Here is a 26,884-nt window from a genome sequence, read left to right on the forward strand (position 1 = left end):
GCAGTTGTCATATGTCCTAAAGACAAGCACATCTAACGTAGAGGAGGCCATTCTGCATGAAATACCGCATGGCAAGGTATGCAGAGTTCTGAGGAACGCTTACTTCGAAGATGTTGGCAAGAGCCAGGGACCCTGAAAGCTGCCTTTAAGGCCTAAAATCTTTCTTTGAAAAACAATATAAATTCTATAACCCCTCACTCCCACATCTAACAACCAGAAAAGAAACAGTTTCAGATTACCAGAAACTCACCTGTCTCCAAAGTGGTGAGCCCTGTTCCACCAGGTTGAAATCTGTCTATTATACATGCTTTGGGCTGTCAACTAGGATCTTGTCCCATAGCCAACAACTCCAGCTCTACGGGACAGCTCACTCAGAGGTAGAGATGGGGACAAGAATCAAACATAATATAGCAAATGCTGGCATTAGGGTTTTCTTCCACAAAGACTGTAGCATCTTCAGCCTCTGAGAAAAGTATCTGTGATCACCTAGAACTATTTGTTTTTGATGGCTTTTGGATGTGTGATATTCCAGATCAGTTAGTGCATGTTTACATAGGTATGTCCTTGTAGAAAACATAGAGAATCACTCTTTAAAATTAACATATGATTAACATCATCTCAACATTAATATCAATTTCTTATATCCTAATTATTTTTAAAAGCATATGATAATTCTCTAAAGGATCAGAATAGTTGAAAACCAGCATAGCACGTTCTGTGATCAAATTCAATAACTGTGCTCCACTTGCCCAGAAACTAGAGAATGAGCATCTCCAAGGAAGGAAATGGGAGCAAAGAGCCAGGATCAGGGAACTGGAAGCAAGTGGGACTTCAAGCAGGAAGGTCAAGGACGTGGAAGCCGGAAGTTATGAGGTCAGCTGTGGGCCAAAGGCAGATATCTAGATAGTCAGGAGGTGAAGCAGGGTGAACCCTTCATTCTTCTCTTCCACAAATAGTTATTTAACAAGGCACTCTGGAAGGTGCTGTGATGGAGAGTGAGGAAGATGTTCAAACCCATGTACTCCTGGAACTTGTATTCTAGCACAGGACATAGACGGTTGTGTAATTGCTGTTGATATAAGTCTGCAACAGAGGAGCATGGAGCATTGAGAGAGTGAGTTCCTGGGGGTTGAGCCTTTATTTGGAGGATCTTGGAAGGTTTCCCAGAGGCAGTGATGCTTATGATGAGATCAGGAAAATGAGGATGAAGGAAGGGGATTGGGTGGGGGGAAGGTTCCAGCCTGAGAGCACAGCGTGGAAAAGGCCCCCAGGCCAAAAGGAGCATGGTGTGTGCTTGAGAAACCCAAGAAAAACCAGAGTGACTTCAGTGTTGTGAGCCAAGGAGAAAAGTCATTCGAGACCAGGTCAGGTGGGGCCTTCTGAGTCCCAGTAGGGAATGTGGATGTTATTCTAAGGGAGGGGGAAGCATTGAAGGCTTCAAATTAGGTGAGTAACCAGATCAATTATGTGTAATTTGTTTACTGAATCAGCTGGATATCAACTTTTTTTTCCTCCTGTCTCTTCAGACCACCTCTGTGGACCTATTTCCTTTCTGCCTCTAGATGAAGTATCAGCAAGTCCCATAGCTTTTCCCTTAGAGAGTAAATAAATATTTCCTTAGCTTAAAAAATCTAAGTCAGTCAATTACCACATGACTCTCCGTTCCTGCCCAGTGTCTTAAGAAACTTCAAACCCTCATCCAATTTAAGTTTGTTTTCCGGCCCCTGTTTTAGCCAGACCCAGCCTGGGGAGCCTGGAATGTGGGGAGGTGGAGAATTTCCTCATTCTTATTATTTTTAGATTCATATCCCCCCTCCCTCATAGCTGATGGTTTCCAGCCCCTTCTGGAGTTTGGGTGAGAAAATGGAGGTGAGATAAAGGGACAAGAGCTCTGCTGATGGGGGTGACACTTCTACCAGGAGACAACTGCCCCCGTCACCTCTAGGCCTCTGGAAGTCTTCCACTCTTTTGGGGCCCCTGCAACCTTCCAGCTGTGCTTCTGTGTAGTTTTCCTTTGCTTTGCTGCCTCTTCCCCGCCCCAACACTCTGCCTCCTCAGAAATAAGCATTACCTTGAATTTTGTGTAAACATTTTAAGAATGTTTCTCTATAGCTTTAACATATATGTGTATCAAAATATATTGTTTAGGGCTTCCCTGGTGGCACAGTGGTTGAGAGTCCGCCTGCCGATGCAGGGGACACGGGTTCATGCCCCAGTCTGGGAAGATCCCACATTGCCGCGGAGCGGCTAGGCTTGTGAGCAAAAAAAAAAATATATATATATATATATATATATGTACATATATATATATATATAGTTTAGTTTTGCCAGATGTGTTACTTAGCAATGTATACCTTTTCCTGTGACTTGCCTTTTTCGTACAACCTTATGCTTTTTTAAAATTATCCCATATGCTTTAAAAATGATTTGGTATTGGGCTTCCCTGGTGGCACAGTGGTTGAGAGTCCACCTGCGATGCAGGGGACACGGGTTCGTGCACTGGCCCGGGAACATCCCACATGCTGCGGAGCACCTAGGCCCGTGAACCATGGCTGCTGAGCCTGTGCATCCGGAGCCTGTGCTCCACAACGGTAGAGGCCACAACAATGAGAGGCCCACGTACCGCAAAAAAAAAAAAAAAAAAAAAGATTTTGTATTGATGTATGCATCTGTATTCACTCATATACCACAATCTATTTAGCTATTCTCCTATTTTGCCTTGTAGTTTTTAACTTTTGCTTTGTATTTTTAAGTTTTTAATCTGTCTAGAATTGATGTTGAGTGTAGTATGAAGTGGGAATCTGATTTCTTTCCTTTTTTATATATATAGATAACCAATTGTGCAAACAAGACCCATCTTTCCCCCTGATCTGCAGTGTTACCCCTGTGATATATCCTAGTTCCACATGTACATCGATCTGTCTCTGTCTCTCTTCTCCTTCATTGCTGTATTTGCCCTTCCCTAGATCACAATGGCAAAATTTCTCTAACCAGGTAACTCCTATGAATAGCACCCCCTCTTGGATTTTCTTGGCCTTTGTTCTCGCATTTAAATGTTAGATTCAGCTTGTCAAGTTCCATTAAGAAAAAAACGCACAGCAACCTGTTAATAAAAATTACCTCTTGCAGCCAAAGTCTGCCTTGTACCTGCAGTTAGATCTTAGGTGGAGATTTCTGATTCCTCTTGCAGCAGGATAACTCTATTTGTCCTCCTAGAATTTTAGGCCCAAGACAGCTCCCTGACTCTCCATAAGGATAGTTATCATTTTCCCTTCCCTTATCCATAATGTGTCTTTGCCTGTGCCCCAGTGATGGGTGGCTTTGCTTCCTCTCTCTCAGTAGCTTCAAGCTTCTGCTGTGTAGGGGATAAGAGGGAGGAGGGAGCCAGGGCTTCAGTGCCAGCACCCCCCAAGCACTTCCCCCCAGCATGGATCACCTCTTTTGAGACCTGTGTGCAACTGTTGAATGCCCAACCTCCTGTAGCTTAAGGTTTTCGCTTTTTATGAAAAAAGGTTCAGGGAAGCGAGTGATGCTTGCTCCCATCCTCTCCACCCACTCCCCACAGTGACCTCTCCCGCACTCCCTTGATGCCTGCACCACCAGCAGGGACTGTCTGGTCTATTCCCTGCCCCAGTCTTTCTCCTGAGCGTCCAGGGAAACCCATGGGAAGGAGCTTGCAAGTGAGTGCAGACTCCGTTTTGAAAGGTGCCCCAGCATTTCCAGACTCACATAGCAGCACATACTTGGCCTTTGACAGTTTTTTACAATTTTAGCTATTTCTTACTTGCTTCTTTTGTGCCAGCACTGTTTTTCCCTCTCATGCTCTTCCATAAGTGAGACTGTTCCTGTGTTCAGATTCTCCTCGGAATGGCTTGTTCCCTTGGATTTCAGGTTAGTTGGTTATCTTGTGACTTTAGTATCTGATGGCTTAAGGAAAATGATGACTTAGTGATTTATCTGTTTTGTTTCTTGTTGGGTTGCTTCTTTCTGCATTGAAAGCAAAAGCAGATGTCTTGTAATTGACTTTTGTGTAACAATCTTTTTTTTTTTAATTATTTTGTTCATTTATTTTGGGCTGCATTGGGTCTTCGTTGCTGTGCACGGGCTTTCTCTGATTGCGGTGAGCGGGGGTACTCTTCACTGTGGTGCGCGGGCTTCTCATTGTGGTGGCTTCTCTTGTTGCACAGCATGGGCTTTAGGCATGCGGGCTTCAGTAGTTGCAGCATGCGAGCTCAGTAGTTGTGGCTCACGGGCTCTAGAGCACAGGCTCAGTAGTTGTGGCGCACGGGCTTAGTTGCTCCGCAGCATGTGGTATCTTCCCGGACCAGGGCTCAAACCCGTGTCCCCTGCACTGGCAGGTGCATTCTCAACCACTGTGTCTCCAGGGAAGCCCTTGTGCAGTAATCTTAAATGTTTCAAATTTGCTACATTCTTTTGATGATTCCAGTACTTTTTCTATATATTCTTTTGGATTTTCTGAGTAGAGGTAAACATTTTTCTAAGCAGATAATCACATCACCTGCAAATAATTTGTTTCTTTAACATTTCTTAGCATATTATACTTTTTTTTTTTCTGTCACAGTATCTAGGAGCTCATTAAATAGAAATGAAGATAGTGGGTGTCAGTCCGTTCAGGCTGCTGTAATCAAATATCAAAGACTGGGTGGCTTATAAACAACAGAAATGTATTTCTCATAGTTCTGAAGACTGAAAGTCTAAGATTAGGGTGCCAGCATGGTTGGGTTCTGTGCAGGCTCTCTTCTGGTTGTAGACTGCCAACTTCTTGCCCTGTCCTTGCATAGTTGAAGGGGGCAGGGGATTGCTCTGGAGCCCCCTTTTTTTTTGTTTTGTTTTGTTTTTGTTGTTTTTTTGTTTTTTTCAGTACGCGGGCCTCTCACTGTTGTGGCCTCTCCCGTTGCGGAGCACAGGCTCCGGACGCGCAGGCTCAGCGGCCACGGCTCACGGGCCCAGCCGCTCCGCGGCATGTGGGATCTTCCCGGACCGGGGCACGAACCCGTGTCCCCTGCATCTGCAGGCGGACTCCCAACCACTGCGCCACCAGGGAAGCCCTGGAGCCCCTTTTGTAAGGGTAGTAAACTGATTCACAAAGCCTTCACCCTCATGACCTAAATCACCTCCCAAAAGCCTCACCTCTGAATACCATCACTTTGGGCTTTAGGTTTTCAACATAGGAATTTTAGAGGGATACAGACATTCAGACCATAACAGTGGGCTTCCTTGTTTGTGACTTTTAAAAGAATGTTTTAAACATTTCGCCATCACGGATTATCCTTTCCATAAAATTTTAAAACTCTTTTTCATTTATAGACAGTTACCTTTTTTTTCAGTTTAACAGGTGCTTTATTTTTGTTTTTAAATGTTTCTTCTATATCTATTGAGCTTATCTATAGATATTTTTCCTTTAACTTTTTACTTAATGTTGTAAATTATATTATGGATTTAATGCTGAACCAGACTTGAAGTCATGGAATAAACCTATCTTGGTCATTGTGTATTATCTATGTTTATACATTTCATACATCGTTGAGTGCAATGTTAGTATTTATTTGTTAGATTAATCTTGTTAATTGTGATTTTTCAATCTTCTGTATCCTTACTGATTTTTTTTCTGTGTGACCTATCAATTATTGAGTTATGTTAAAATTTTCTGATGTGATATTGAATTTGTCAGTTTCTTTTGTAGTTCTGTCAATTTTGCCTTATATATTTTGAGTCTGTTATTAGATACATATAAGTTTAGAATTGTTACATCTTCTTGATGAGTTGAACATTTTATTGGTATTTAATTATTATTTTTATATTTATAATGTTTTTTTGCATTATAGTACTTTGGTTGTAGTAAAATATACATAACATAAAATTTACCATTTTAACCATTTTTAAGAGTGCAGTTCTGTGACATTAAGTATATTCACATGGTTGTACAACCATTGCCACTATCCATCTCCAAAATTATCTTATCTTCCCCAACTGAAACTCTGTGCCCACTAAACAGTTCATTCCCCATTCCCCTCTCCCCACAGCCTCTGGCAACCTCTGTTCTACTTTCTGTCTCTGTGAATTTGACTATGAACAATTGTGGATACACCTAGGTCAGTTACATAGGTGGAATCATACAGTACATATCTTTTGAGACTGGCTTATTTCAATTAGCATACTGTCCTTAAAGTTCATCCATGTTATAGCATGTGACAGAATTTCCTTCATTTTTAAGACGATAATATTCTGTTGTATGCATATGCCACATTTTGCTTATCCATTCCTCTATTGATGGGCATGAGTTGCTTCTACTTTTTGGCTATTCTGAATAATGTCGTTATGAACATGGGTGTACAGCTATCTCTCCGAGACCATACTTTCAGTTATTTTGGGTATACCAAGGAGTGGAATTGCTATATCATATGGTAATTCTATGGTTAATATTTTGAGGAAATTCCGTACCATTTTCCACAGCAGCTGCACCATTTTGTATTCCCACCAACAATGTACAAGGGTTCTAATTTCTCCACATCTTTGCCAACATTTGTTATTCTCTATTTTTAAATTTTATAATAGCCATTCTAATGATATCTTGTGGTTTTGATTTCCATTTCTCTAATTATTAGTGATGTTGAGCATCTTTTAATGTGCTTATTGGCCATCTGTATATCTTCTTTGTAGAAATGTCTAATTAAGTCCTTTGCTCACTTTTTAATCAGATTATCTTTTTGTTGTTACCATGGTTTTTGTTTTATTTTTGTTGTTTTTAATCTGTTATTCATATAGTTGCACTAGCCTTCTTTGGGTAATATTTGTCTAGTATATGATTTTGATCCTTTTACTGCCACCTTCCTTATGTATCTCTCATAAAAAAACATATATAGGAAAAAAAAAAACATATATAGGTTTTGTGGGCTTTTTCTTAGCCAATCTCTGTCTTTTAATTGGAGAGTTATGGAAAAACCCGAATGAACTTTTTGGTCAGCCCAATGTATTTGAATTTATTTGTGCCATCTTCTTTTGTGCTATTTGTCCTACTATTTTTATGTTTCCTTTTTTGTTCTCTTTGTTTACCTCACTTTAAGGTTCATTTTTTCCCCTCTTCCATTTTATTTTCTTTTACTGGATTGGGACTTTCATACTCCTTTCTTTTTTTTAGTGTTATCTAAGATTTTCACGTGTGTTAACTTAAAGTCTAAAATGTATTGACATTTTTCTCCCTTTCCCACCACATATGTAACTTTAAACTCTAGGTGTCTGATTTGTCTCCACTCCTTATATTTCTCAGGATAAGTCCAACTCTGGTCCCTATGCCCCTCAAACCTCAGAAGGCATATTTCAAATTATAAAGTGGTCCCCTGGAAGCCCTTCTTGACATATCATGAGAAGCCCTTTCTTCTTCTCCATGTAGGGTAGAATGGAGACGAGAGATGAAATGCACCGCACACCATTACTCCTGCCTTCTTTTAACTCATAAACTCCCATTTATCTCAAATGGCCTAGCTTTTGTTTAGAATACCACTCTGCTGAGATGGGGAGAAGGAAGTAGAGGGTAACAACTGTGGATGCACTGAGATCAGTTAGAAGGATTTTGCAATAGTATAGGCTAAAATTTTTCGTGTTTCAGTCTAAGATGTTGATAGTAGAAATGGAGAGGAATGGATTGATTTGAGAGATATTTGGAAGGTAGACTCAACAAGGCAATGGATCCAGAGTAATTTCCATTCCTTTACTCTATTGCCTGGCTCTTTGCTTTATAAAACACATCTATGCTTGTCTTCTGCGTGCCACATCCAGCCACATCTTGTCTTATTATTGTGAGGGAATTTGAGGTTCTCATATTGTGCTTAAGAAGACAGGTACTTGTGGTAGACAGACTGTTGGGTGAGGAATCATGCAGTGTGGAAATGACAGTCTCTTGGAATTCAAAACAGGATTTGAGGAATAAGAGGAACTAAGGTTAGATGATAGAAACAGACAAACAACAAGAACCTACTGTATAGCACAGGAAACTATATTCAATATCTTGTAATAACCTATGATGGAAAAGAATCTGAAAAAAAATATATATATATAACTGAATTACTTTGCTGTACCCCTGAAATTAACACAACATTGTAAATTAACTATGCTTCAATTTCTAAAAATGGTTTAAAGAAAGATTCAATGGTGGAACACAAGGGATTCAGAACATTAGCAAGGATTTTGGACTTGGGGGGCACTACCTACGAGATGTTGGATACTGAATCAAAATCCTTTCCACAGTGAGAATTGATTATATACCCACAGATTAAAAAAACTGTATCTGCTTGATAATGGGAAGTATAGTCGTTCCCCAAATGGTGAAGTATTGAGAAGGAACTTCTCTCATTTCATAACAAGGTCAATTGTTTTTAAGAATCTCCACAAAATCCTAAAAGTGATAACTTAATGTCAATAATTCTACTAAATTGCTCAGAAAGAAAACATCATCAACATTTACACAAAGTTTTTGGTAAAGCTATTTGTTAATTCCATGAATATTATTGAGTGACTATTTCACATCAAGTCTTATGCTAAGACCAGGAATATAGTGGTGAATAAGATAGACAAGGTCCTTGTCCACATGGAGGTGACATTCTAATGAAGAGAGACAGATGATAAACATGTAAGCAAAAAACAAAATAGTTTTAGATCTAATGCATGCTATGAAGAAAGTAAACATGGTGACAGAGGGAGTGAGAAGGATAAGCAAACAGCTGAGAACAAAGAGCAAAGAGCTTTCCAGGCAAAAGAAATTGCAAGTGTAAATGCAGTCAGGCAAGAAAATACGTGGGTGTTTTTCAACTTTTTTTTTTTTTTTTTTTTTGGGACCCGTTGCGGAGCACAGACTCCGGACGCGCAGGCTCAGCGGCCATGGCTCACGGACCCAGCCGCCCCACGGCATGTGGGATCTTCCCGGACCGGGGCACAAACCCGTGTCCCCTGCATCGGCAGGCGGACTCTCAACCACTGCGCCACCAGGGAAGCCCCCGTGGGTGTTTTTAATAAACAGGAAGGAAGCTGGTGTGGATGGTGCAGAGTAAGATGGTGTGGTGGAAGGTGAGCGAGGGGGTAGGTAAGTGCCAGACCATATGAGGCATCGTGGGCTGCATGAGGAGTTTACGTGTTATTCTTGGTGCCAGGGGAAGCCATTGGAGAGTTTTACATAGGAGAGTGAAATTATTTTTATTTTCGAAAAGATCACTCTGCTGTGAAAAGTATAGGACAGAATGAGAAGTCAAAGTTTCCAGGCCCCTTGGAAAGCTATTGAGGTAATACAGGTGAGAAATGAAGGCAGTTGAAGCAGGTGCACTTGAGAAAAGACAGGATTTGATGACAGATTGCCTGGTGTGGGTATTAGCAAGAGAGCAATCAAGAACTACTTAGGTTTTTGGTTTGCAGCTAGGTAGATCATGCTGTCATTTTATGAGACGAGGAATGCAGAGTTAGTCAGGGTGAGTGAGAGTTCCATATTAGAAATATTAATTTTGAAATGCCTGTTAGGTACCCAAGTGAAGATGTGAAGTTGGCAGTTGCATGGATGTACTAATGCATAGCACACAAGGTCAGAGAGGAGCTCTTCATTTGACAGTTGTTCCTGCATAAATGGATGTCTGTAGGGAAGAAAAGGCCTTGGGCACTCCAGGAAGAGAGATTAGGCAGAAGAGGAGGCCCCAGCCAAGAAAACCAAGATGGAGCAGCCAGTGAGATAGGAGAAAAACCAGGGAAATGTGGGATCCTATAAGCCAAGGGAGGTGGGTGTTTTGGAAAGTATGGAGTGGACCACAGTGACCCATGCAGCTGAGAGACTGAGTAAAATAAGAACAAAGAAGTGAAGCGACCTTTGGATGTGGCAACATTCCAGGCTGTAGTAACCTTGATTAAAGCAGCTTCATTGGCATGGGGTGAGGGCAGTGGGCTGGGGAAACAGCATGGGTACTGGAATGGGAGCTTAGCATTACAGGCAGTTAAGTTTGATGGTGATTGTCTTTTTGCAGTGTTTTCCCCCCTCAACAGATATTACTCTCCACCTCAGGAACTCCCTGACTCCTAATTTTAAGCCCATCCTTCATTGCCCAAACCCCATTCCCTCCTTTAAAAGCTGACTTCTTACCTCTCCTGGAAGACTGGAGCTTGATTACCCCCAAAAGCCATCCTAGACACTTGAGTACAAGAGGCTCATTTACCTCACCAGTGGTGGAAGAAGTGGTAAGACAGGTTCAGTAATAGCCTGGCTATTGGTCAATGACTTCAGATACAAAGAGGTTAATTTTTTTAAATTACGGTAATAAACTTTACTTTTTAAGAGCAGTTTTAGGATCACAGCAAAACTGATCAGAAAGTAGAGTTCCCATATACCCCCTCTCCACACATACCTCCCTCACTATTGATGTCCTACACCATAGTGTAGGACACTATACTATAATATAATGTAGGTACATTTGTTACAATCCATGAACCTGTACTGACACATCATCAGTCACCTGAAGCCCATAGTTTACATTAGGGTTCACTCTTGGTGTTGTACATTCTATGGCTTTTGACAATTATGTAATGACACGTGTCCACCTTATACTATTAATATCATATGGAATACTTTCACTGCCCTAAAAGTCCTCTCTGCTCTGCCTATTCATCCATCTATCCCCACTAACCCCTGACATCTATACTGTCTCCATAGTTTTGCCTTTTTCAGAATGTCATATAGTTGGAATCACACAGTGTGTAGTTTTTGATTGGCTTCTTTCACTTAGTAATATGCATTTCAGCTTCCTTCATATCTTTTCATGACTTGATAACTCATTTCTGTTTACCACTGAATGACATTCCATTGTCTGGATGTACCACAGTTTTTTTATCCATTCACCTACTGAAGGACATCTTGGTTGCTTCCAAGTTTGGGCAATTTTGAATAATGGTGCCATAAACATCCTTGTTCAGGTTTTGTGTTTAACTCATTTGAATAGATACAAAGGAATTTGATTGCTGGATCTTATGGTAAGTGGCTTTCAAAGTGGCTGTACCATTTTGCATTCCCACCAGCAATAAATGAGAGTTCCTCTTCTCTACATCCTCACCAATATTTGGTGTTGTCAATATTTTGGACTTTTGCCATTCTAATGAGCGTATAGTGGTATCTCGTTGTTGTTTTAATTTGCATTTCCCGATGATATATTATGCGTATAAGCGTCTTTTCATATGTTTATTTGCCATCGGCATGTTTTCTTCAGTGAGGTGTCTATTTAGACCTTTTGCCCACTTTTTAACTGGGCTGTTTCTTTTCTTACTGTTGAGTTTTAAGAGTTGTTTGTACTGTAGGGGATTGGCATATGGCAATCCAAAATATACCACTTTGGCATAAAGATTATTTTTAGCCTAAGGCAATTAAGAAGAAGCAGACATATGAAAAAATCCCTTGCCCTCCACCTCTCTACCAAGAAAGGCAGGATGATTCCTAATCACCAGAGACAACTGGAGACTCTTACCAGTTCAGAGACACTGAGGGGAACCTGCATAAGAAGCGTTCCTAAAAACAACCCTTATCTTCCAATAGTTTCTCCCATATACTTACTTTTTCACTGTTTGCCACCCCTAAAAGCCTTAGCCCCTTTTTCTTTGTCTTGTCACTTCTCCACAAATTTATTGTTCTTTATTAAGATGCTAGACAAGCTCCAGGTTCCAACCACCCCTTTGAGTTACTCATCACTGAGGTGTCTCCCCTGTGTAAGCGTGACACACATTAATCAAGTGTTCATTTTTTATTGTTAATCTGGCTTTCATCAGTTTAATTTCTAGGGTCCCAGGCACAGAACCTAGGAGGGTAGAGGAAAAAGAGGTTTTATTCCTCCCCTACAGTTTATTTTGGATAACAGTCCTTTGTCAGATATGTTTTTCACAACTATTTTCTCCCAGTCTATGGCTTGTCTTCTAATTCTCTTGACAGTGTCTTTCACAGAGCAGAAGTTTTTAATTTAATAAAGTATGGCTTGTCAATTTTTTTCTTTCATGGATTGTGTCCTCAGCGTTGTATCTAAAAAGTCATCGCCATACCCAAGTTCATCTAGGTTTTCTCCTATGTTCTCTTCTAGGAGTTTTAGAGTTTTGCATTTTATGTTTAAGTCTGTAATTTATTTTGAGTTAAATTGTTTGTGAAGGGTGTAAGGTCTCTGTGTAGATTTATTTTTTGCACATGGATATCTTAGCTTAACGTTTTAAAAATGGATGTTTTTTCTTGATTATAAAGCACATGCTTACTGTAGAAATTTCCTAAAAGGCAAATATAAAGAAGACAATTGAAATCATGACTGTTAACACCTTGATGAATTACTGATTAGTCCTTTTCAACATGCATTTCAACATTCTTCACTATGCTTCTTTCATTTTGACATTATAATGTGACCACTTTCCTTAGGTAATTAAAAACTCTTTGTAAGTAGCATTTTAATAGATGTATTTTGCCTAAGTAGATCAGGTATTATCATTTACTTAATTTTCCTATTGTTGGCATTTTTATTTCTAGCTTTTATCATAATGCTGTGATGAACATCTTTGTATGGAAAGCTTTTCTCCCCCTCCCCCTCTGTGTTTCAAGTTCTTTCCTTAGGATAGAGACCTATCGGTAGATTTATGGAATCAGAGTGTGAAAAAAATAGTATTAGGGCTCTTAACGCGTAATGTCAAATTGCTTTCTAGGCATCTTGTACCAGTTTACAATCCCATTAGTGCCTATCTCCACTAAATTCTTACCACTATTAAACTCTGCCTTTAAAAAACCTTTCCTAATTTGATAGGTGAAAAATCATATCCCATTGTTGTAATTGACATTTCATTGATTACTAATGAGGTTGAACAAACGTTACTCAAATATTCATTTGTTAGCCATTTGTGGTAAATTTTATTTATAAATTATATGGTTATGAACTTGCTAATTTAAGCCACTGTTTTATCCAAGTTGCATGATATTTGTTGGTTTGTTTTTAGGAAAACTGGAACAGCTTACATAAGAAAGATATTGCCACATAACACTCCTAAAGGATTTTTGTCGTCAGTTATTGCAGAAATTGTGGATCCTTTTGGAACAGAGGAAGTGAATGAAAGCTCTTGTTTGTCTAGTTCCCTTTCCATTAATCAAGCTGGAAATTTCTCCTATAAGCTTACTCTTCAATTACAAAGTAAGTGTAGTAATATATCTCTCTGATGGCTGGGGAAAATGAGAAATTATCTTTTGGGAAAAGTGTTCATGCTCTTTTATAGAACAATAGATTTCAAAATTTAGTCCAATTGGTAATCTACAGAAGTCTACATATACTTAGATTCCTGGAGGAATTCTTTATTTCTAATATAATGAAACCTAGCTATCACTTCATTGATATTTCATCAATAGTAACACCTATCATTTATTTCTATAATATGATGTTATTCTGTCTTTAACAGTGCTCAGGAACAGTGAGAAAAGTCAAGAAGTCCAGACTTTACCCTACATAATGAAATAATTTTGAATCACTGTCATGTAGCATATTTCTATTTCAGAGGATTATATGATAGATACATAGCAAAAGTTAGTATAGTTTATTATAAGGATTTTGATTTTACTCTGAGTAAATGGCAAGGCTTTGGAGTGTTTTGAGCAGAAAGTGACATGATTGAACTAGCTGCTCTGTTGAGAACAGACTGGGCATGTGACAGAGAGAGGGCAAGAAGGAAAGCAGAGAAATCAGTTAGGAGGCTATTGCAATAATCAGGTGAGAGATCCTATTAAATGTAAGATGTCTGTTACTCATCCAAGTGGAGAAATAAGGTAGATATATAGAAAGACAAGTCTGGAGTTCAGGAAAGACCTCTGGACTGGAGAAATACATTTGAGTAGTCAGAAGGAGAAGAGAGAGAGAAAGGAGCAGAAAAATTATTTGAACAAATAATGGCTGAAAACTTCTATAACCTGGGGAAAGAAACAGACATCCAGATCCAGGAAGCCTATAGAGTTCCAAATAAGATGAACCCAGGGAGACCCACACCAAGACACATTATAATTAAAGTGTCAAAAGTTAAAGACAAGAAGAGAATCTTAAAAGTGGCAAGAGAAAAATAACTCGTTACCTACAGTAGAACCCCCCCATAAGACTATCAGCAGATTTTTCAACCGAAACTTTGCACATCAGAAGGGAATGACATGATATAGTCAAAGTGCTGAAAGAAAAAAATTCCCAACCAAGTATATCTATCTACCAGCAACGTTGTCATGGAGAATTGAAGGAGAGATAAAGAGTTTTCCAGACAAGCAAAAACCAAACGAGTTCATCATCCTAGACTGGCTTTACATGAAATGTTACAGGAATTTCTTTAAGGTGAAACAAAAGAGACCTAATCAGTAATAGGAAAATGTGTGAAAGTATAAATTTCACTGGTAAAGGCAAATATATAGTAAAATTCAGAATAATCTTATGTTGTAAATGTGGTAGTTAATCACTTATAAAGCTAGAATGAAAGTTAAAGACAAAGGTAGTAAAAAAACTAACTACAATGATTAGTTAATGGATACACAAGATAAAAATATGTAAATTGTGATATCAAAAACATAAATTGGGGGGGATAGAAATGTAGATCCCTAGAATGCATTCAAACTTAAGTTGTTATCAACTTAAAATAGACTATTACAAATATAAGTTGTTTTATGTAAGCCCAGTGGTAACCACAAAGCAAAAACCTATAGTAGATACACAAAACAAACAGGAATCTAAGCCACTACAGATAACCACAGAAAGTCACCAAATCACAAAGAAAGAGAGCAAAAGAAGAAAGGAACAGAGAAAGTATAAAACACCTAGGAAACAATTAACAAACTGCCAGTAAATACATACCTATCCACCTTAATACATAAGGTGGTATGTATTCGGCCTTAACATGTTAACATATACATTCTTTGGTGCAGGTATGTATTTATCCACCAGTAAACACATACCTTCGCCTTCCCTGGTGGTGCAGTGGATAAGACTCTATGCTCCCGAGGCAGGGTGCCCAGGTTCGATCCCTGGTCAGGGAACTAGATCCCACATGCATGCTGCAACTACGAGTTCACATGCCACAAGAAAGGAGCCCCCATGCCGCATCTAAGGAGCTGGTGAGCCACAACTAAGGAAGCCTGGAGCTGCAACTAAGACTCAGTGCAACCAAATAAATAAATATTAAAAAAAAAAGACAGGCAATAAAAATTGTTGGGGAGGATGTGTAGAAAAGGGAATCCTTGTGCACTGTTGGTGGGAATGTAAATTGGTGCAGTCACTATGGAAGACAACATAAAGGTTCCTCAAAAAATTAAAAATAGAACTACCATATGATCAATCAATTCCACATCTGAGTATTTATCCACAGAAAATGAGCATGCTAACGTGAAAAGATATATACTCCCCCTTGTTCATTGCAGCATTATTTACAGTAGCCAAGATATAGAAGAAACCTGTGTCCATTGATAGATGAATGGATAAAGAAAATTGGGGGCTTCCCTGGTGGCGCAGTGGTTGAGAGTCCGCCTGCCGATGCAGGGGACACGGGTTCATGCCCCGGTCTGGGAAGATCCCACATGCCGTGGAGCGGCTGGGCCCGTGAGCCATGGCTGCTGGGCCTGCGCAACCAGAGCCTGTGCTCTGCAATGGGAGAGGCCACAACAGTGAGAGGCCCGCGTACTGCAAAAAAAAAAAGAAAATTGGGTGTGTTCATATATATATACATTAAAATATTATTCAACCATAAAAAAGGAGGAAATCTTGCCATTTGCAACAACATGGATGAATTTTGAGGGCATTATTGTGAAATAAGTCAGACAGAGAAAGGCAAATACTGTATGACGTCACTTATATGTGAAATCTAAAAACAAGCAAACAACAAATATATAAACTCAGAATAGATTGGTAGTTGCTAGAGGTGGGGGTTCAGTGAAGGGATCAAAAGATATAAACTTGTAATTATAAAATAAATAAGTCATAGGAATGTAATGTAAAACATGGTGACTATAGCTAACACTGCATTGTATATTTAAAAGTCGCTAAGAGTGGGCTTCCCTGGTGGTGCAGTGGTTGAGATTCCGCCTGCTGATGCAGGGGACACAGGTTCGTGCCCCGGTCCAGGAAGATCCCACATGCTGCGGAGTGGCTGGGCCCGTGAGCCATGGCCGCTGAGCCTGCCTGTCCGGAGCCTGTGCTCCGCAACAGGAGAGGCCACAACAGTGAGAGGCCCAAAAAGTTGCTAAGAGAGTAGATCTTAAAAGTTTTCCTCACAAGAAAAAAAGTTGTAACTATGTGTGGTGATGGATGTTAGCTAGATTTTTGTGGTTATTATTTTGCAATATATACAAATATCGAATTGTGTTGTACACCTGAAACTAATGTTATATATCAATTGTATCTCAAAAAGGGGGGGGGGAATCAAGTGGTCAGCATATATGGTAGTTAATGCTATGAGATCAGATGAGATCACTGGGAAAACTAGTGTAGGTATAGAAATGAAAAAGTCTGAGGTCCAACAGTTAGCGGTCAGAGAACAGGAAGACCAGATGGTCTGCTAGGAGAAGAATTAAGAGAGAGCATGTCTCAGAAACCAAGTGAAGAAGGTACTTTAAGAAGGAGGGAATGATGCTGTGCTACATGCTGCCAAGAGGTGAGGTAAGATGAGGAGAGAAGAGTGCCCAATGGATCTGTGTCAAGTCATTGGTAACCTTGATAAAAGCTATTGTTGGGTGGAGTCATGTAGACAAAAGTCTGATTGTGTTAGGTTTATAAACTTCTGAGAGGCGAGGAATTGAAGATAGTGAATAAAGGCAGCCCTTTCAGGGAATTTCACAATGAAGCGGAGGAGAGAAATGACGTGGTAGTTGAAGGGAATGTAGGAAAGGATCTTTGTTGGTTTGTTGAAATGGGAAAAATTAGAGCGTGTGTGCATAATGAAGGGAATTATGAGATTCTCTTCTGACTACTTCTACTTATTTTTTCAGAACGAGGTGAGTATCACTGTTGACATGTTTCAAAAACATTTAAAAATGATGAGTTCCCTCTCCTTCAAACAGCCATCTTTTGGCTTCCCTCATATCCTCTCTGATGGATTTTCTCCAGTCATTTTTTCCTTCCCATTTTTACATGATGGTGTTCCTTATGGTCCTGCCCTCAAGCCTATTTTCTTCTAAATCTTCATGCTCTCCTTAAGCAATCAATTATTCATTTATTCAACAAATATTTATTGAGCATCTGCTATGTCATAGGCAGACCTTTAGGCCCTAGGGAAAACACTAGCTACATTATCCTTCTCTTATAAAATCACAATAAAGACTCTGGGTTATTAAGGCTTTTACCAGTTCTATGGTAAAGAAATCAGATTTCTTATAATTACTTAGCCCTATGTGGTTTTTTTTCTGCTGAGAATTTTATAGAACTAGCTTCACAGTAAAAACTGTGCTTGGCATATTTGCAATACACTTTCTACAAAATAATTTGAATTATAACCTGAAATCTGGCAAATGTGTCCTCTAGTTAAGACCATAATTTAAAAACTCAACTAGTATATTCCTCAGTTATGTCCACCAGTATTACTTGGAGAACATTGGCTGTTTTATTTTATACCAAATCATTCCTGTTTTAGCTTCAGGTGTTACTTCCGCATTTCAAGATTCGGATATAGAAAAGACTGTGGTGATTCCCGGTTACAGCAGCTTCCTGATCACAAGGATTTTAGATAATGAGAATGCTTTAGCTATCGCTACCATGCCTGAAACAGTACCCCACAATATGACCTTTCTACAAGGCTCCTGGTTCTTATACAACTTTGGACAAAGGGATGGACGAACGTGGAACATACATTCAAAACCATGTAATTACTGGTTTCAACAACATGATGATTCACTACCCCTCAATGTCCTGAAATACATTGATCTGGGGAAATCTCATACTTTAAAAATTAAAGTCATACCTAATACAAAAGGTAAGTTTATTTTTATTGGGAAATATCAAAAGGAGATGTTATTGCTTTTCTTGAATGTAAAATATACTCTTTGATATTTCCTTTATCTTTGGTTTCTGTTGTAGGTGGCATTCTACCAATAACAGTATTAGCCCTAATTATTGAGCACTTATACAAAGCTCTGTATTAAATGATTTTTTTATTCATTTTAAAATTTAATGTTTATAACAACTCTAAAAGGCTAGATTATAATCCTTATTTTATAAATGAGCTTAAATTACCAGCCCAAATATACACAGAATTTTAGTTTAGATTTTTGCTGCCCTCTGAAAAGAAAACATTATAATTACCTTGGTGTTGGTATAATCATTTCAAGTATTTATTTTAAGCCAAAAAAAAAAAAAGACTTTTAAATAGAATTCTATACTTTGCTCCATTTTTCAAGATATTTATTTATTACAAAACTAATATAAAACTGACGGGGGAATGGCGTACTGGAAAGAAATAAAACAAAAAATTTTAGTAAATTACTGAGCTAGAAATTGAGGGAAAAATATGGAAGGAAGGGGAGGGAAAAAAGAAAATCCTGTCACCAGAAATGAAAAGGGAACTCAAAGTCAAAAAAATTAGCTAATATGTGGCTCCTAGAAGGTTTTGAGGCTCAGACATAGGCCATATAGGCAGTGGGATGAATTTTAATGCCCAAGCATTAGTAGAAGATGTAGACCTTTAGACATTTCTACCTTGTGGCAGGAAGTTGGAAATGAGAACATTAAGTAAAGCTGGAACCATCAAATTGTGAAGGGTGAAGAGAGGATAAGGAAAATGCTACCCAACAACTCAAAGAAAGACGTAGGGAGATTGTCATCTCCACAGGACTCAAAGAATTTCTTGTAAAAAACCCAAACTCCAAGACTGTGTAACACCTAGACACTACCCACCAAATACAAGAATCCCAAACTGAGACATCATTACAATGCCTGGGTCCCAGCATAAGCAAGCACAAAACCCTCTGTAGGAATCTTTCATAAACAAGGTAACATGGAATTCCACAGAAAAATCAATCTTCATGAACATAAATTGAGGGAAAGAATTTTAAAACCGTGTAAGGAAATGACCCAACATAAGAGAAACTCAACAAGCATAGGAAACAAAGCTTTAATCTTGAGTTAATGGAAAAATCAGAAAGATACTATAAAAACAATTGTAAAGTATAAAATGTGTAAAACTCTTAAAGAGATAAAAGAAAGCATATGAACCATAATGAAAGGACAAAACACTATTTAAAAAAAAACAAGCTTATTTGAAAAACATAACCAAGTACAATTTATAAAAATAAAAATTATAGGCTTTGAAAAAAATTGGAGACATGTATTTCTATTTCCATCAGTATTGTGAACTAAATATTCTGAAAAAGCTTCTTTCTGAAACCCTTAGAATCCTTTCTCTTTGATTATATGACTAATTGTCCATATTTCCTTCAAGTAATTTTAGGGTTTTAATTTTATGGCTTTAACTTTCCATCTAATTATTTAATTTATCTACACTTTGTTTTGGTGTATTATAGGTGGTTAGGTAGTTGTTCCAACATCACTTATTGAATAATGTATTTTTTCTTCACTGATTTTTAAAAACAATGCAATTTACCTATTATTTTGACCAGTTCTGGGTTTTAAAAATTCTCTTCCTTTGTTATTTCTCTGTATTCCAGGACAAATCCCAAATGTTCTAACTATTGTAGCTTTAATTGTATTTAACAACTAATTTGTTATATTTTAAACTTGTTCAGTTTGAAAAAACAAATAATAATCAGCAAATCAACTCAGTTGCCTCTTTGAAGAAAAACCTAGTCCATGCTATTCAAGATGTGGTTCCTGGACCAGCTTCATTGGCATCACTTGGGTGCTTGTTAGAAATGCACAGTCTTTGGTGGTTGCAAACAAATTTTAGGGTTTTCTTTTGTATTTCTGCGAAAAATGCCAATGGAATTTTGATAGAAATTACAATCAATCTGTAGATTGCTTTAGGTGGTATGGACATTTTAACAATATTAATTCTTCCAATTCATGAACATGAGATGTCTTTCAGCTTATTTGTGTCATCTTCAGTTTCTTTCACTGGTGTCATGGTTTTCAGTGTACATGTCTTTCACCTCCTTGGTTAAATTTATTCCTAATATTTTGCTCTTATTGACAGTGCTATAAATGGGGTCATTTTCTTAATTTCTCTTTCAGCTAGTTCATTGCTAGTGTATAGAAACACAACTGATTTTTGTGCATTGATTTTTTATCGTGCAACTTTGCTGAACATTTTTATTCTAACAGTGTTTTGGTAGAGCCTTTAGGGTTTTGTAAATATAATATTCTGTCATCTGCAAACAGACACAATTTTACTTCTTCCCTTCTGATTTGGATGCCTTTTTTCTTTCTTAGTTGCTCTGGGTAAGTCTTCCAGTACTATGTTGAATAGAAGTGGTGAGGGGGAACATCCTTGTCTTGTTCTCCATCTTAGAGGAAAAGCTTTAAGCTTGAGTATGATAAGTATGAGTATGATGTTAGCTATGGACTTGTCACATATGGCCTATATATGTGTTGAAGTACATTCCTTCTAAACCTAATTTGTTGAGAGTTTTATTCATGAATGGATGTTGAATTTTGTCAAATGCTTTTTCTATATCTGTCGAGATAATAATTTTTATCTTTCATTCTGTTAATGTGGTGTATTCACATTAAAGACCCTGAGTAACCAAAGCAATGTTGACAAAGAACAAAGCTGGAGGAACCACACTTCTTAATTTCAAACTCTATTACAAAGCTATATTAACCAAAACATTGTGGTAATGGCATAAAAACAGACGCATAAACCAATGGAACAGAATAGAGATCCCAGAAATAAACCCATGCATACACAGTCAATTAAGTTTTGACAAGGGAGCCAATGGGGAAAGAATAGTCTCTTCAATAAATGGTGTTGGGAAAACTGGACAGCCACGTGCAAAAGAATAAAACTGGACCCCTATCTTACACCACTCACAAAAATTAATTCAAAACGGATTAAAGACTTAAATGTAAGACTTGAAACCATAAAAATCCTAGAAAAAAAACATGAAGGAAAAGCCCCCTTGACATTGGTCTTGGCAATGATTTTTTTTGGATGTGACACCACAAGCAAGGGAAATAAAAGCAAAAGTAAACAAATGGGACTATATCAAACTAAAAAACTTTTGCACAGCAAAGGAAACAAAAAACAAAATGAAAAGGCAATCTTCAATAAGTGGTGCTGGGAAAACTGGACAGCTACATATAAAAGAATGAAATTAGGACACTCCCTAACACCATACACAAAAATAAACTCAAAATGGATTAAAGACCTAAAGGTAAGGCCAGACACCATCAAACTCTTAGAGGAAAACATAGGCAGAACACTCTATGTAAAATAGATAGCTAGTGGGAAGCAGTCGCATAGCACCGGGAGATCAGCTCGGTGCTTTGTAACCAGCTAGAAGGATAGGGGAGGTGGGAGGGAGGGAGATACAAGAAGGAAGAGATATGGGATATATGTATATGTATAACTGATTCACTTTGTTATAAAGCAGAAACTAACACACCATTGTAAAGCAATTATACTCCAATAAAAACGTTAAAAAAAGAAAAGAAAAGGCAACATATAGAGTGGGAGAAAATATTTGCAAAGCATGTATCTGATAAGGGGTTAATATCTATAATATAAAAGGAACTCATACAGCTCAGTAGCAAACAAACAAATAATCCAATTAAAAATGTGTAAATGACCTAAATAGACATTTTTCCAAAGATATGCAAGTGGCCAACAGGTATATGGAAAGGTATTCAATATCACTAATCATCAGGGAAATGCAAATCAAAACTATAATGAGATATCACCTCACACTTGTTAGAATGGCTGTTATCAAAAAGACAAGAGATAGTTAAGTGCTGTTGAGGATGTGGAGTAAAGGGAACCCTTGTGCACTCTTGGTAGGAATATAAATTTGTTCAGTCACTGTGAAAAATAGTGTGGAAGTTTCTCAAAAATGTTAAAAATAGAGCTACCATATGATCTAGCAATCCCACTTCTGGGTATATATCAAAATCAGTATCTCGAAGAGGTATCTGTACTCCCACTTTCATTGCAGCATTACTCACAATAGCCCAGGTATGGAAACAACGTAAGGGTCCATCAACAGATGAATGGATAAAGAAATGTGGTATATATGCACAAAGAAATACTATACAGCCATAAAAAAGGATGAACAACATGGATGAACCTGGAAGACATTATGCTGAGTGAAATAAGCCAGAGAAAGACAAGTAGTGTGTGATCTCACTCATATGTGGAATCTTAAAAAAAAAAGTCTAACTCATAGAAATAGAGTGCCAGTTGACAGGGGCTGGAGGATGGAGAAAATGGGCAGATGTTGGTCAAAGAGTACAAACTTCCAGTTATAAAATAAATGTCTTGGGGATATAATACATAGCACGATAACTATAGTTAATAATACTGTACTGTATAGTTGAAATTTGCTAAGAGTGTAGATCTTAAGTGTTCCCACCACACACACACAATGTGAGGTGGTGGCTGTATTAATTAACTTAATTATGGTAATCATTTCACAATGTATAAGTACAACAAATCTCCACATTATACACTTTAAAAATATACAACTTCATTTGTCAGTATACCTCAATAAAGGTATGAAGGGGACAGGATGTGGAATCTCAGCCCCCTCCTCAGAACTGTTAAATCAGAATTGGCATTCTAACAAAATCCCCAGTTATAGTTTAGGAAGCACTGGCCAGATCACTTTGGTTTAAGGGAAACAGCTAGAGCTGAGACTTAAGGCAACTTATTTACTACTCAGCTCTGATTTACTAATTAGTAAAGATGGCAATTAGATTACATGGTCTTTCAAATCTCTCTTTCCATTTAATTTCTCAGTATGGAGAGGTTGCAAACAGAGGCCCTGAAGGCAGGAAATGGCCTAATGACGTATTGTGTTAAATGCCTAGGGTTTTTCTCTTGGCAGCAACTGATTGACGGCCCTTTAAATTGAGCGTGTATTCTCAGTTTCTCTACTGAGTTAGCCAGCTCAGTGTGACCAAGACTATCCAAGTGACTGCCTTTGAGAATCTGGCTGAGGAATGAGGGGTGGAGGGGAGCAATATTTCTGTGAAAAATATTAGGAGAAAATATTTGCAAAGTTAAATTTTTCTAAGAACTATTAAAGTTAACTCTGTATAAATAGATTCTGTAGATGTTCTAGAATTCTGATCAGCCAGTCATTATGAAATTGCTTAAAATTTTCATGTTCACTCTTGGCTTTGTTTCCAAAGGTGTTCGAACACTTGAAATCCCACTACTGAAAGTAGTCGTTGGAAACCCAAATTTATTGGAAGTTAAAGTTGAAGGCCATTTTGATGACACTGATAGTTATCTAATGGAAATTTCTGCAGCCAGCAAAACTTTACGTCAAGTAAGTTTTTCTTTAATTATTAAAAAATATCTATGGATTATAGAAAATTTTGCATATAAGCTAAGAAAAAGAAGGAAAATTTATGCATAATCCTACCTATCAAGGATGACTAAACACTTTTAACATTTTGGGAATTACGAAAAGGCTGTATGTCATAGAGATTAAAAAAGTGAGCTCTGGAAAAGACTACCTGAGTTAGTTTTCACTGCTGGTACTGTTTTTGTGAGCTTAGGAAAGTTACTTTACTCTAAGTTTCCTCATCTATAAAATGGAAGTGATACTAATAATACCTACCTCTTAGGATTGTTTTGAGAATTAAATGTGATAATTCAGGTAGGCCATCTAAAACAATGTCTGGCACATAGAAAATGCTCAATCACTATGAATTTACAGTATTTTCCTTTTTTCCCCCCTAAAACTGGGAGAGCATTGTATATACAGTTTTAAAAATTTGCTCCTTCCACTTAATTATATAGTTTAATCCCTTTGTGTCAATAAATATTTTTCTGCAAATTCTACAATCTGTTTATCATGAAAATTTTCAGATATAGACAAAAGAAGAATTTCCATATACCTATTTCTGAAATTAAACAATAGTCAAGGTTTTGATACTTCTGTTTTATCATCTCTAATTTTTTTGGTTTATATTCTGACATAGTTTTAAATGAATAGCAGACATCATGTCATTTCACTCCTATATGCTTCCATACATATCTCCAAAAAATATGTGTATTATCTCTCACATAACAAGAATGCCATTATCATCCCTGAAATTTTTTAAACAATTTTTTTTGGTACCCTATAAAACCCAGTCCATAATCAAATTCCCGCAATTTTCTCAAAAAAAAAAAAATGTTTAGGGTTGGTTTGTTTGAATTGGCATCCAAACAAAAGTCACACAGTATGTGGTCATTTATTAATCTCTTAAGTTTCTTTTAGTTTAAGGTAGGTATGACTCCATTTTCTTCCCCTGCCATTGAATTGTAGCAATTGAGTCAGTTATGTTGTAGAATCTCCAGTATTCTAGATTTTTCTGTTTACTTCCTTATTTCTTATTGAACTAGTGCCACCCGCCCCAAATTTCCTTTAATAGTAGAACCCTACTTAGATTCTGGTTCAATGTGTTTTTGCAAAAATTCATTAAAAATAGATTATTTTTAATGGCTTACAGAGTATAGAGATGGAGGCAAAACTACTAGAGTCTACTATATCAGTAAAATTATTAGTATTTCTACATTTTTTAATTTCAAGAAGTACTTAAAAATTTCAAACAGAATTTATCAAATTTTGTTGAATGTTTAGTATCATGCAAGGTTCAAATATGGTTTTTGTACATAAATTTCTACTAAAAACATATCTTTGTGAAATACAGTGATTGCTAAGTGAGTATCTTCTTTTCAAAATGTATACCAATGGAAGTTATTTTACTCATATTATCCAAGCAAATGTCAATGCTCATCAATGAATGAGGGAAGCCTTGCCATTCTAAGTTGGATTTACATCCAACTACATCCAATAATAGTGTTTATTTAATAATAAACACTTGATCCTTGCTCATTTCCAAATGTCACCCACAGGCAATTAGATTGGAATGTATTTCTTCCTGGAAAAGAATATGTCTTCTGTTAAGATTTATCCTCAAACAGATCGTTATGATCAAACTTATGATTCTGTTTCTATTTTCTATTATCATTCTTTTTCTATTTCTTTTCATTTTCATTTTCTGTATTCTTTACTTGGGTACTGTGCTAGTTTGCCAGGGCTTCCATAACAAAATACTATGGACTGAGTGGCTTAAACAACAGAAATTTATTTTCTCACAGTTCCAGAGGCTAGAAGCCAAGATCAAGGCATTGGCAGGGCTGGTTTCTTCTAAGGCCTCCCTCCTTGGTCTGCAGATGGCTGTCTTCTCCCTATGGCTTCACATGGTCTTCCCTCTGTGTGTGTCTGTTTTCAAATTTCCTGTTGTTATATGACACTCATCATATTGGATTAGAGCCTCCCCTAATGATCTCATCTTAACTTAATTGCCTCTTTAAAGGCCTTATCTCCAAATACAATCACATTCTGAGATACTGGAGGTTAGGACTTCAACATATGGAGTAGACACAGTTCAGCCGATAACAGTTACTTTAAATAACCTTCATTTATTTGGATATTTCCAGGGTTCAACTTCACTGGCGTTTATTGTGTGGGGAGCATCGACTGAGTGTCTTGTTACAACATTCGTGCCAATGTTGAAAAGCAGCTGTAGTTATCTCAAGTCTATGCATCACATTCCTAGTGAAATTATCCCATTGGAAGACTGGATGAGTGGAGTTCACATGGACAGTCAGGGTTTTAATATGATCAAAGTTTTGCCAGTAAGAAACCTAAGCATATTGTTTGAAGGGTACCAGTGATAGATTACTTTTGTATGATCGGCTGGCCATTCAGTCTTAGCATTTCTTTCCTGAAATGCTCAAAACACTCCAGTTATTTTTCAATCCTCATGTCATTTTGAGGATATGATGACTAAAATGTGAAAACTTTCTGAAATAATGATTTTTCTTGGTAACTTAGTCTTATCATTATTAATATCACGTTTTATGCTATATTATGGTGGCATAATCTTGGGCTTTAACAATATATACAGTTATTTGCCCTTAAGTTGACTCATTCTCATCCTGAGCTGATATATCTTACAGGTCCCATTTCAATATAAGAACAATTTAAATTTTTGCCTTGTCAGACTCTGTGACTCTTTTTAAAATATCTTTGTTAACTTATTACTTACCATTTTCTTTGTGACAAAAAAAATTAACCAAACTTGAAGAATTGTTTACTAAATATGTCACTAAGCCTCTTTATAAGGTGTTTAAACTTTATTGCATTGACTTTATGACAGCTACTTTAGGTTCTAAAACATTTTTCACTTATTTACGAGGTCCAAGTTGTATTACCATGGGTTGAGGGAGTGCTGGGGAAAGAGAAATTTACTTAAATACCAGGAGCTGAAAGTGAAATATTTGTTTTGAATGCTTTTCTGGAAAATCAAGATTTTTAAATGAAAGACTTAGTAAATAATAATGAACTTTACACTAACTTTGTTTAATCATTTTCAGATAAACTACAGGCCTCCCTCTAATATGGGAATAGCTATTCCACTCACAGATAATTTTTATCATGCAGATCCTAGCAAACCCATACCGAGAAACCTATTTCACAAGTCAAAGGTAAATATTTTTTCCGCAAATATACTAGTATTCATTTGAATTCAAGAAATCATTCAGTAAAATTACAGATGAACAGACCTAGCTGTGGGGATTAAATGAGAAGGTGCATTAAGCATAATCTGCCCTGATAACATCACTACTTCTTCTCCCCCTCCCCCTCCCTCTCCCCCTCCCCTTCCCTCTCCTCCTCCCTCATTCCTACTCCTACTACTAC

At 37.5% G+C, this 26,884-nt stretch overlaps 1 protein-coding gene across 1 annotated transcript in view; it reads left to right on the forward strand.

The window, feature by feature from the left end:
• CATSPERB (catsper channel auxiliary subunit beta) overlaps positions 1-26,884 on the forward strand; it is a 124,431-nt gene that overhangs the window by 80,984 nt on the left and 16,563 nt on the right. Inside the window, exons 17-21 of the mRNA XM_024736277.1 lie at positions 13,003-13,193; positions 17,653-17,985; positions 23,316-23,455; positions 25,621-25,818; positions 26,560-26,670. Of these exons, the coding sequence (XP_024592045.1) occupies positions 13,003-13,193; positions 17,653-17,985; positions 23,316-23,455; positions 25,621-25,818; positions 26,560-26,670 (973 nt within the window). The remainder of the gene's footprint in view (positions 1-13,002; positions 13,194-17,652; positions 17,986-23,315; positions 23,456-25,620; positions 25,819-26,559; positions 26,671-26,884) is intronic.

Source organism: Neophocaena asiaeorientalis, unplaced genomic scaffold, assembly GCF_003031525.2.
Source record: "Neophocaena asiaeorientalis asiaeorientalis breed wild unplaced genomic scaffold, Neophocaena_asiaeorientalis_V1.1 scaffold152, whole genome shotgun sequence".
NCBI classification, from domain to species: Eukaryota; Metazoa; Chordata; class Mammalia; order Artiodactyla; family Phocoenidae; genus Neophocaena; species Neophocaena asiaeorientalis.